Source organism: Lagenorhynchus albirostris, chromosome 12 (genome assembly GCF_949774975.1).
Source record: "Lagenorhynchus albirostris chromosome 12, mLagAlb1.1, whole genome shotgun sequence".
NCBI classification, from domain to species: domain Eukaryota; kingdom Metazoa; phylum Chordata; class Mammalia; order Artiodactyla; family Delphinidae; genus Lagenorhynchus; species Lagenorhynchus albirostris.
This window is the reverse complement of record NC_083106.1, coordinates 13,697,598-13,709,715: the sequence shown is the minus strand read 5'-3', so window position 1 is coordinate 13,709,715 and position 12,118 is coordinate 13,697,598. Positions and strand designations below refer to the sequence as shown.

Below are 12,118 nucleotides of genomic sequence, written 5' to 3'. Positions count from 1 at the left end.
TGTATATATTCAGGATAGGAATGCCTGTGTTTCTTTTAGTTCTGTGTATTGCAAATATCTGCTCCCATTTTGTGACGTGTCTGTCCCTTAACGGGTAAAAGCTTCCTTAATGATGTCTTTTGATAAAAAGAAGCTCTTCATTTTATTGTAGTCTAATATATCAGTATTTTGATTCACTGGAAAAGTTAGGGCCTTTGCTGTCCTATTTAAGAGATCTTTGCCTACCGTAATGTTATGAATATATTCTCACATGTTACCTTCTAGAAGAATGCTATTCAAAGTGTGGTCCATTCAATGGCGTCATGAACTGGTTTGTCTCTAGTTCATGATAAGAGAAAGATATTGCAAGTAAACATTAAGAAATGTTATAGCAACTTGACGTTGACACAATATCCAACCAGTATTTTATTTTATTTTACTAAAATGTTGAGTTAGAAATTTAAAAATTAAAAAAAAAAGATTATACACTACAGATACTTTGAGAAGCACTGTTTCAAAACATTTTGTTTTTAATCTTCACATTTAGATCTACTATCCACCTAAACTTAATTACCATGTCCAGGGTAAGTAGGGGTCAAAATTCTTTTTTTTTTCTTCTTATTGACCCTGTACTATTTAGTGAAAAGATGATTTTTCATCCACGGTTGTGCAGTACAGTTTTTGACATAAGCGCAGTGTCCGTGTAGGGGGGAGGGTGCTTCTGGCTTCGCATTCTGCACCATTGACCCATTTGGCGTCTGTGCCAATACCAGAGTCTCATAATTGCTATAGTTTTATAAATCTCACTCTCTGAAAGGATTCATATCCTTCAATTTTATTCATCTTCTTCAAGGTTGTCTTGGCTATTCTTGACTCTTTCAATTTTCAATACATATTTTTTAGTACATTTGCAATATGTTTTAGAATTATCTTATCAATCTCCACCAAAGAACTTGCTGGGATATTTGAATGTAATTGTAACAAATGTACAGACCATTATTGTTTGTTATACATTCAAAATGGTTTTGGTCCAGTAAAGTATTTTCTCCTACAATTGTTTTTGGTACTTGATTGCCAAAAATATAAAATTCATATTAGGTGGTCTGTTTTGAGGGCTTCTCCATAATTAGACTGACCTTATTATATCTTTTTTTTGCACTGATTCTCTGTATAAGCAAGAAGAGCCCCTCACTACTTCACACCACGTTCATTCTCATTCTCTCCTCTGTGCCTTTCCTCACACATTTACATTTATAGTGTCTCCCATCCACTCCTCCTACCATTCCAAATTTTCAAAATCCATGTCTCCCAAAAGACCTGTTAGAGTCTCCTTGATCTTCCCACCACTGTAACCCATAATCACATTGCTGGGTTTTATATAATATGTTGGTAATTCATCTACCCCTAAATCATATGTTAAAGAATAAGTGTCTATTTCAGCTGTGCACATAGTAGGTGCTCAACACATCTAGTTGAATTCTTTCTAATTCATAATAGACAAAACAGTTATCTACGGGCTTCCCGGGTGGCGCGGTGGTTGAGAGTCCGCCTGCCGATGCAGGGGACACGGGTTCGTGCCCCGGTCCGGGAAGATCCCACGTGCCGCGGAGCGGCTGGGCCCGTGAGCCATGGCCACTGAGCCTGCGCGTCCGGAGCCTGTGCTCCACAACGGGAGAGGCCACAACAGTCAGAGGCCCGCGTACCGCAAAAAACCCCAAAAACAAAACAAAACAAGACAAAACCACTTATCTTAATCATGAAGCAACCAGGAAAAAAAAAAGTCTTCCTCATTCATTTAATCTCAGTGGATTTGACCAACCAGGCGTACAGTGAAGTGAACAACTTCCATTTCAGACTCGCAATGTCTAAAACAGCTCTCTGAATGTTCTTCAGTAAGTGATGATGGAATTAGGAATCCTACAACTGTTAGTTTCCATTCTGTTAGAGTCAAGCCTCCCTATTCAAGCTTCAGTTTACTCTCAGGGGAGAGTGGATATTTTTGGAAGGTTGCTATAGTTTGTAACTTCAAGATCCAGCAGCCAAACTTACTGGGGGATGGGGTTTTCTTTTGCAGTGATGTAAATGTTTTGAAACCAGATTGGGAGGGTGATTGTAAGGCACTGTGAAAGTACTAAAAGCCACTGAACTGTACACTTTAAAATGGTTAATTTCATGGGATGCGGATTTCACTTCCATCTAAAGAAACAAAAGGATCCAGCAGTTATATATGTCTTCGCCCAATAACTGTCTCAGCTGGTGGCCAGATGTTTCCCTCCAACATCTGACTCAAAACTAAGGAGAGGAGATGCAATGTTGTTCCTCTTTGCGTTTCCGACTTGTGTTTACAAGGAGGGCATGTGTATGACCAGTTTGTGGTTTAGAGAGGTTCCTTGAGCTTTTCTAAAATGACTCACTCTGGGGAGAACATGGTTCAACACCCAAGGTGAACATGAATTTCGTTGTGACTTTCAGAACTATCTACATCAGAGTTCATCTCAAACTTTGAGCTGTTATTTATATTAAAGAAACAGAACCGAAATAACCTCAGAGCTCTGCCTACTAACCATCACTGAGTTGGTGTGGCAAAGACAACACATGCCCAGGAAGCATTAGCTGCCCGTGATAATGAAGGTCCCCATCAGAGGGCTCACCACCCAGAACAGCAGCCACAAGTCAGCTTATGAACTGCGTTGACGTCTTAAAATTAAACTTCTGGTTCAATTTAAAGAGGGTAACAGGAAAGGCACAGCACTCCACCCCAATTCAGCAGCTTTAGACAAGTGTTCGCAGGAAAAATGTAGGCATTAGAGTAGCTCTCTAACGAAACATTAGTACTTCCAAGAGAGTGTTAGGAAAAAATTAGCAATTGAAGTATTTTTTATTAATTTTTAGAAAATACTAAAAGCATACTGGACTTTCTCACCCACATGACACTGGAATTTAGAAAGAGTAGTTCTATCGTATTGCTTGAAATTTTTAAAGTATCATTCCAGAAGCCAAGAACCAATTTAGATATTGTGATACCGTTAGTCTTCCATGTGGGCAGCGCTGTCCCAGAATTCATAGAATTTAGGTACAGACAGCAAAAGTAGGTCAGATGGAAAATGTTAGATTTGTGATGATACAAGAAATTATACATTATTTCTATTTCTTTCCCTCTCATTAGAGCATTAATATAATTGTTAAAAGCTCCAATGATGGGTAATCATTGAATTAGCTATACCCCCTCATTGCTATAATTGTTAGCACTACCACTCTCAATTTAGAATGGGACAAAAGTCATGTGCTTGGGCTTAATTACAAGAAAAGTCACAGGTTCATTTCTAATTCATAATAGTTAGCTTTAATGTGCAATTTTGAGTTTTCTCCATTACATCCCTTGAATAAAATAATACTTTTGCTCTACATTCAGTTTGTGTTTTCATACTAATACCTGAGAGGCAGGGTGATGCTGGTAATTGGGAGCTAATTTGCATTTTAATTAGGAACTCTGGAAGGTCAAGGCAGACCGCCAGGATCCTGCTTTCATACAGGTCCTAAATCCTGTGGGACCTGCTGAAGGCTCTTTGGGAGCTGTGGTCTGTCACCTGGGACACAAGAATGATCAGCCTTGAACAAAAGCAGAGGTGACTGGAAAGTACCCAAAAGTACCCAAAAGCAGAGAGAGTCAAATTCTGTAAACCCTCTCCTGGAATGCTGGCTTCTGATAATCTAAGTCTGTGACACTCAAATTCACTTTAATCCAGCCTTTGGATAATTTATGCCAAATCCTTTTTGGTTGCTTAAAAGAAGCTGTAGTCAAATGTATGGAAGTTCTCCTGCCCTTCCAGGTACAGTGAAGAGTTGGGGAGGGTGTTAGTCAGACAGAGCCCCAGGAGGCCCCTTCAGGTGACAGTGAGGTGGCTGTTGACAGTTAGAAAACTGGAGTACCAGTTAGAGAGGACTGTGGTGCTGCGGGGACACTGCATGGTAGTAGAGACCTAAGTCCCTGACTGTCCTCGTGATTGTCTTAATCCAAGTAAACAAAGGTTAATTTTAACTTTATATTTTCACTGCACCCTCCCCAAACCAGATGGACTATGGGTGACTTTAGGATAGCAGAAAGACCCACAGAAGGTCGTTTTCCCAAAATAAGGCCTATAAATGGATGCTATACACTCTGATTTCTATCTTAAGAAGTTACAAGAGTGTCAGGAACCTGAAACCAGTGTTTCTCAACATGCTGTCTCTAGATGAAATATTCTCATTTTTGTGTTATACTGCAAGGTCCTTTATTGTAAAATAGTACAATTTTACCTTAGACTACACATCCGAACAAGCAATGTATTCCAAGGTTATCCTGGGTTCCAAAACTACAGAGATGTTAAGTAGAAGAAAGATAAAGTACAGAGTTTCACTCTTAACTGCTGGTAAATTACCCAGTATTTGATAACTACATAATTGCATCATGCTTTCATAGCTCTTAATCTTTCTTTCTTTTCCTCTTATCTTTCTTTTCCTCTGCCTTTGATAGGGTTGTCACATGCTCCTGAGTCCTGGCCGCAGCAGCGTTTTCCTGTACCACGGTGGCTGAATATGTAGGTGACTGCACGCCTCAGTACCCAGACCCAGTTACACCTGATTACGCGTTAAAGAGTTCACCCGATAATGTTGCTAAAGCAGTAACCAGATTTAAGCTATGCACTTTCTTAGCGTGCATTTTAAGTTGATGCATTTTTAACAATATCTGTCTGAGTTAGGTTAACGTAATCATCTCTGTTTCTCACCTAACGCTGAAGCACTGTCCAGTGTCCCTTTTAAAACATGATTCAAGTCTGGGAAAACCACAAGATTACAACTTGGAATCCCTTATTCTTCAGCTGCTTCTTGGCCTACTGGAGTCTGAGAGTTATTCTCTTCAGTGATAACGGGGAGGTGCTGGGCACACGCTGGCTAAGTTTCTTCAAACAACAATACCCCGAGAAGGTAGATGTGGGGTACACTTTATTCTTACAACAATGGTTCAAAACGAAATAAAAATAATGTGGCAACTATAAGGAAATGCAGTTTGTGTAATAAAAGTTAGAAAGCAACGTCAAGGTCTCAATAGCCTTCTTTCCCTCTTGTAGACCCTCCCTGAAGCAGTGATGGAAACAACCACCACTTGGATTGGGATCTTGTTTACTCTGTAACAAGGGATACAGTAAAAAACGTGTCAGCCTGCTGTCTTATACACACGCTTGGCCAGCCGGTCGTCAGTAAGAGTGCACCTATGTGATCATGCAGGAAACTGAAGTCATCGCTATTCTTACCTGGTGTTCAGCCATCTGGCTCTCGGTACTCCTGCCGTGCTCCGGACTTTCACTGAGTTTCACCTCGATGGCCTCCATTTTCGTGGAGACGGACTGGAGGCAGTCCTGGTACTTCTGTTGGCGTTCCAACGCTTCGTAGAGTGTGCGCTGCTTTTCGCTGATCTAAAGAAGAAAAGGGATATTACCAAATACTCCCCAGCCCCTTATCTTCTAGATTATGACATTTCTTTCCTCACCGCTTTACCTCTGTGACCCAACAAAGGGTGTTCAACTGTATATGGGATGTGTACACATTATGCATGTATTTCATAAGACAATCGCTAAGGTAATCAGTGTTTGGTGGGCTAAACAATTCCACATTTCGAAGACTTACCACATTCTTTAAGGTTTCCCAAGAGCGTTGTAAATCATCCAGTTTAGCAGTAGCAGACGGCTCCAGACCTGGTTCACAGAGCTCTTGGAGTGGCAGAGTGCTGGGGGGAATCCTGGAGGCATCCGTCTGCAACGACTCAGCAGACAAGGCTTGGTAATAAGCGATGTCCTATGGGTGCAAAGCACGGCGTTGGATGCAAGAGGAAAACAAGGTTTAGGTCAGGACGTTCTGGGTACTGTTTGTCATGTGGAGGAAAGGTTTAGGATTCACACCCATCCCCCAGGGCTACCAACTATCAAAGTTAGTAAACTCCTGTAACAAGAAGGTCATATCAAAGCACCCTGTAGTTGCTTTAGAATTTTTTAGAATTGGTAAGAAAAATTTACCAATATTTCAAGTTGCCAAAACTCATTCCTATTTTATATCTGGTAAAATGGAAATATTGGGTTGGCCAAAAAGTTCGTTCGGGTTGTTCCACAACGTGGAATACGTGTTTAAGTGCTATACATATTTAAAGACTGATTCACCAGCAAAAAAGGAGAATCTAAATGATCTACTTCCTAAAATGTTGCTTAATGTGTTGATCAAAGTTTTGAATAATTTTTTAAAACCCTTGATTTAAATATATTTAAGTCTATAGAAAGTCTTTTTTCAGATATAGCCAGATCTTTAATATTTGTGAGTTCATTATTCATTAATTAATTTAAATTTGTTAATATTAATAAGGGAAAATGTAATGGGGAGGTTAAAACTACTCTAAGAAACAAATAATAGAGAGGTTTACTCCTATTCGATTCCTGGAAGTACACAAGAAATAAAGTGAATACTGAAGAATGAAGCTTTTGAATTTTCTTATTTCTTGGATAATAAATAATATTACATATTTTATTAGTATTGATAATGGCATTACTATCTCAAGATACATAATTCATGTGTTTTTAATTGTTTTTATGGTTGTTTTATGGTTGTTTAATTGTTTTTATGTTTTAATTTATGGTTGTTCATCTGTATATTTATAGAAACTGAACTGGGAGGTAATGTTTATATTCTGGAAATTGCTATAATAAAGTTCACTACTTTTGCAGTTGCACTGTTTAAGATCAAAAAACTGAGACTTATTGATAATAATGTCTTGGTAAAAAGTATTGACGAGAGGGGCTTCCCTGGTGGTGCAGTGGTTGAGAGGCCGCCTGCTGATGCAGGGGAAGCGGGTTCGTGCCCCGGTCGGGAAGATCCCACATGCCGCGGAGCGGCTGGGCCCGTGAGCCATGGCCGCTGAGCCTGCGCGTCCGGAGCCTGTGCTCCGCAGCGGGAGAGGCCACAACAGTGAGAGGCCTGCGTACCGCAAAAAAAAAAAAAGTATTGATGAAAGCCCCAGACACCTGGGAAACCAAGGCAACAGCAGGAAGGAGCCTGGTGTCTTGGGAGTCTGTACCAGGGCAGGAGCAGGGTGGTGGAATACAACAGAATGAGTTCAGACAGGAGTCTGCCACTGGAGGCGTCAGGACACCTGAGACCCCAGGTGAAATTCTCCTCCCAAGCAGCTACAGAATTGGAGCAAGTCACTCACATCTCATGCATGGGTTCCCTCATCTGCATAACACTGGGTGGTTTTGCGATTAACTACAGTGATGTTTGAGTGGCCATGAGACCTTCTACCCATTTTGTTGCTGTTGCTGAGGCTTCTAGGTAAGTCCCAGCATTTACTGATGACGTTGAAGCATGGAGACTGGTTCCTTTTCATTCCTAACCCTGTCACTCATCTTGAGTAGATTATCTTGGTATTTTCAAGTCCTTGACAGGCTTATATCCATTCATCCTCAGCCACTTCCACTCCTTGAACATGATAGGCTGTCATCACTGCATGGATTCACCCCAAGTGTATTTCTGACTGTGTTTAAGTTATGTAAACCCTTCTCTTGCCAACTGCTGTGTTTCCTTTGCCCCCTGAACCTCTGCTTCAGCCACTTGGAAAACCCCACCCATGACTCAATGCAACTTTTCTTTCCAGTATGCACACACACGCTCAAAGCCCTTGAGGAGATACTCCTGCAACTTCTCAAATTTTCAAGGCTGTCTATATTCAGACTCACCTCTCGATTAAAGAGGACCCTCCTACCGACTCCCACAACCTCATCCACCTTCGCTCTTGCAAGGGTCTTGGTCCATTAATACCTACTCCCTCTTCATTGTCTTTTTCCTCAGCATGTAAATAAAGCCAAATTTTTTCCATCTGAAAACACCTACACACTCTTTTCTGATTTTTTTCTTGCAGGATATCACATATTGGAAAGTTCTACAGATCAATATGTGATGGCTCATCATACACAAATACATTCGGAATCATCATTTCTTCCCTCTCCCTTTGGCTCCATAATCCAGTTTCTGAAAATGGTAGTTCACACTTAATATGTTCACTTTCTCACCCTCAGTCCACTTCTAAGTAGCCAACTGGGCTTCGAATCTAGCGACTCCACTGAAAATGCTCTGGCCACAGTCAGCAGTGGCTGTTTCCCATGATATAAAATGATTATTTTTCAGATCTTCTCTTGCTTGGTCTCTCACTAGCATTCAATACCACTGACCATCCCTTTTTGGAAACACTTTCCTTTTCACCTCTGTTCTCCTCCCAGCTCTCTAGTCATTCAATCTTTCTCTTTTGTAGTTTGTTTTTTGTCCTTATTCTTAAATATTGCTGTATTTTTAAGCTCCAGACTCACATATCCTGTTGTACAAGTTTATCCCACAGTCTCTTCAAACTCAATACTTTAAAAAAAAAAAACAACAACAACAAAACCGACATCTAGGATGAGAAATGGATTTAGGAAAAATGAGGAAGTATTATCCATCTTTCAGTGAATGGAACTTCTCATCACCTTGCTTGGGATTTATTCTCTATTTCTTCTTTCCCTTACCACCCCTGCTTATGTAAGGATGAAGGTCTATACCCTTGCCAAAACACTGGTTCAATCTCATGTTACACCAACAACTTCCTAATTCTCAGGTTGCAAGCTGGCAGCCTGCAGGTTGCCTCTAGCCTGCATACATTTAGCTTGGTTTATACAGTGTTTTAAATTGTGTAAAATTTCTCTTCATCCAGAGAGGGAGCTTTCGTAAGAATCCCGATTCATGGCTTCTCTTGCAAACCAGAAGGTAGGTAAGACAGGACTCTGCGTCCAAACAGCTACAGTAATTCTAACGGAGGAGAGGCTGCCTCGTTCATGTGGGGAGGTGCTGTCCAGGTGCGCTGTTTCTCTCATTTACATCACCAGTCTGGACCAGACATCAGAGCGTGCAACTTCTGTCCCTCACTAGCTTCCTGGGCTCTGGATTTATCTCCTGTCCACACTGATCCAGAATGACCTGTTCTAAAAGTCACTTCCGGGCAGAGCTTCTAGTTAAATTCCTTCAGTGGTTAAGGATTAGCTTCTGGACAAAGTTCAAACTCCTCTGTGTGGCATTCAAGGTCCATCAGGGTGTGTTTCCTGTAACCTTCTCAGTTTCATTTCTCCTCCCACCTCCTCCTCCAAATCTATGTTTCTCCAATCATACTGATATTACTTACAGTTGCCTTGATGGGCCATTTTCCTTCCTGCTGACTGAAAAACTTCCTACATGTACTTCCTTCTGCCTAGAAAACTTCACATCACTCTAGTGCACTCCAACTGTACCTACCTTCCCCTGCTTTAAAACAAAAGGGGGACATCCTTCACTCACTGAACTCCAGCCTTGTTTAGGTACGTACTCTGTGTCCTTCCTTAACACTGTGCTTCCCAATTTTACAGCACTTGTCCCACTCCATGGTCATCATTTGCCTGCTCTCACACAGACTATGAGTGCCTTAAAATCTGTGGAAGTGTCTTTGATCCTGAGCGTATCATGGAGTATTTGGCAAATCACAGGCAAGTATATACATTCATAAAAAATGGTATATGTAAAAGCAGTTTTGTAAACTCTATTGTTTTGTATACATGGAAGGTAGTACCATTACTGTCTACGAGGAAAAGCAAAACGTCCTTTAATGTAAAAAATTTAAATTAAATACTCTATAATAAATAAAGGTTCCCCAAAAGAATAAAATAAATTTGTCACAAAAAAATCTGTTTTCTGGCGTGTGTGTGTGTGTGTGTGTGTGTCTCAGGTCTATTAGACAGGAAAGACAACCCTTGGTTTCCTAAAATAATTTGAAAATATATCACCTTTTGTAGATTAATAATTTGCACCTATTTGAGGAATACATAGAGTCAATAAAATAAATCAATCAGTCCTATAAGTAACTACTAAATAAGGGCAATATTTGGCATAGTGAAGCATCACCCTTAGAAATATGTCTCTTGTTGGTTATGTGTCTATGTTACGGGAGTTATTATCCATCAGATTCCTAAGGAATTAAATTTGGAAAACCACCGCTACAATTTGATTCGCATTTTCCAGTCTAAAATGTACTTTCAAAATTAACCCCACATTTAACTTTCACCATTTTGTGAATTAAGTAGCATTGCTTCCCATTACAAATGAGGGACTTTCTGGGTACATTCAGCTTAGAGGAAGAGCTGGGACCCATTCTGAGCTTTTTAACCCGGAACCGGGGGTTCTACCCATTACACTACCACTCTTTTCAAACTTCTACTGCCCTCAGCTCTTCCGAGGAGAAGCCCAAGCCTTGGCTGGCTTTCAATAAGATCAAGAAGCCTGCAGCAAGTTCTGTGGCTGCCTCGTTATTTCTACCCTCAAGTAAACTAAACTGTTATCACATTTCAGCTAATAACTACTGTCAGAGAGAGAACACACTGACTGCAGGGGATCAGTTAGTTATATAACGCAGATCTACTTACAGAAGCGGCAAGCACACAGCCTTATTTTAACAGCTGCGACTTTATAAAGCCGTTACATTTGGCCGCTCCTTGAAACAGCTGTGCACATTCTGTACAGTGTTTTGAGTCTGCAAACTGGAACTTATGGGAATTCTAAATGTTCTCAGTTTCAAGAGAAAATTTTGTAGATCCAGGCATCACTGGCCATGTTGCAGCATTTGTTCATTTTCCCCTGTCTTACATCACTGGACAACATAACATGTGGCTGGAACGATGGGATTGATTTGTCTAACACCAACCATTATATTTTTGCTTTCCAACAGCTTCCTGAGAGTATAGCTGCCTGACATGAACTAAATGAAGATTTTTTCCCCCTAATTTGCAGTTCCATATGTAAGTATGTTAGGTTAATAATGTGATTTAAATCGATGTTGATATGGGCAGAGTGTCAAGACGGGATTAAGACAAAGCACAATTTTGTTCATAATTTTGGGATCTGATTGAGCTGGACAGTTAAAGTCATCATAATAAAAATGTTTGCATATTTTACCATTTACAGAATACTTTCACATGTACCTGGAAAGACACTTCACAAGATGCAGCACTGAGACTTATAATTTTAGGAAAGGGATACTCTTCCCAAGTGTTAGTCCAAAGGTCCGTGTTCATTGTTCAATTTGAAAATGTTAAGAACATTAAGCACATTATATAGGATACATTTTTCTTACACAATAAAAAGCTGACTCTAGCCATATTTCTATGATTCTAACGACAATCTGTGACCGCAGGGAAGAACACATCATCAAAGAATGAGTAATTCATATTTTAAAATCAGAATCTGGAGAACTGTTTTCCAAATGCTCCAGAACACTGTGAACTTTTTTTTTAAATTTCCTCTCATCACTTTTGTTATTATTCATCTCATGGCCACTTTTTCTCTAGATTACAAGGTGCTTGAGGGCAAGGGCCACTGCTGTCTCCGCCTGTGTTACACCTCTGGGACCCAGCACAAGGCGTTATGCCCAGCAGGTGCTCGCAATGTATCTGATGAATGCATGAATTGATATGTTCCCTAAAGCTACACAGATTTTTACCAAGAGAATTGTTTGTTTGTTTGTTTTTTTGGCCGTGCCACACAGCTTGCAGGATCTTAGTTGCCTGACCAGGGAATTCCCTCCAAGAGAACTGTCTTATCTAAAGGTGTCTTTGTTTCATTTTCCCCTTTTGGGGGGAGGTAGGTTCTTTTTATCACAGAAATCCTATTTTGAATGCTTTTGCTTTAAAATAAAAATAATATGATTGATTTGTAATACAGCTTATAGAACACTTGCAATGTTCAATGCTTCTCTCTTGATAATAAATTTTAACTTCTTTGAACACTAGTAATTTCATGATGAGGTAATTAAAATATTTTTTGTTTTTTGGCTAAAGGAGAAAAAAAGAAAGTATTATTCAACACGCATTAAAACAATTTTGGTTATTGTAAAAGCATCTTTTTGAACTCTATCCAATATTTTTCGTGAAAATTTTTGACATTTAATTTAGTATAATCTATATTTAATATAGTGTACACAAAAAAGACACCTCATAACAGCGGGCTATGGTCCCCATTTTATAAAAAATAAAATTTAAGATGATTGAAAGATAAGTAAGAAAACTCA

The 12,118-nt window shown here is 39.8% G+C and overlaps 1 protein-coding gene across 1 annotated transcript in view; it reads right to left on the bottom strand.

Annotated features, from left to right (window-relative positions):
* SYNE1 (spectrin repeat containing nuclear envelope protein 1) overlaps positions 1-12,118 on the bottom strand; it is a 456,320-nt gene that overhangs the window by 157,831 nt on the left and 286,371 nt on the right. Inside the window, exons 92-93 of the mRNA XM_060168000.1 lie at positions 5,644-5,811; positions 5,271-5,432 (exon numbers count right to left, since the gene is read on the bottom strand). Of these exons, the coding sequence (XP_060023983.1) occupies positions 5,271-5,432; positions 5,644-5,811 (330 nt within the window). The remainder of the gene's footprint in view (positions 1-5,270; positions 5,433-5,643; positions 5,812-12,118) is intronic.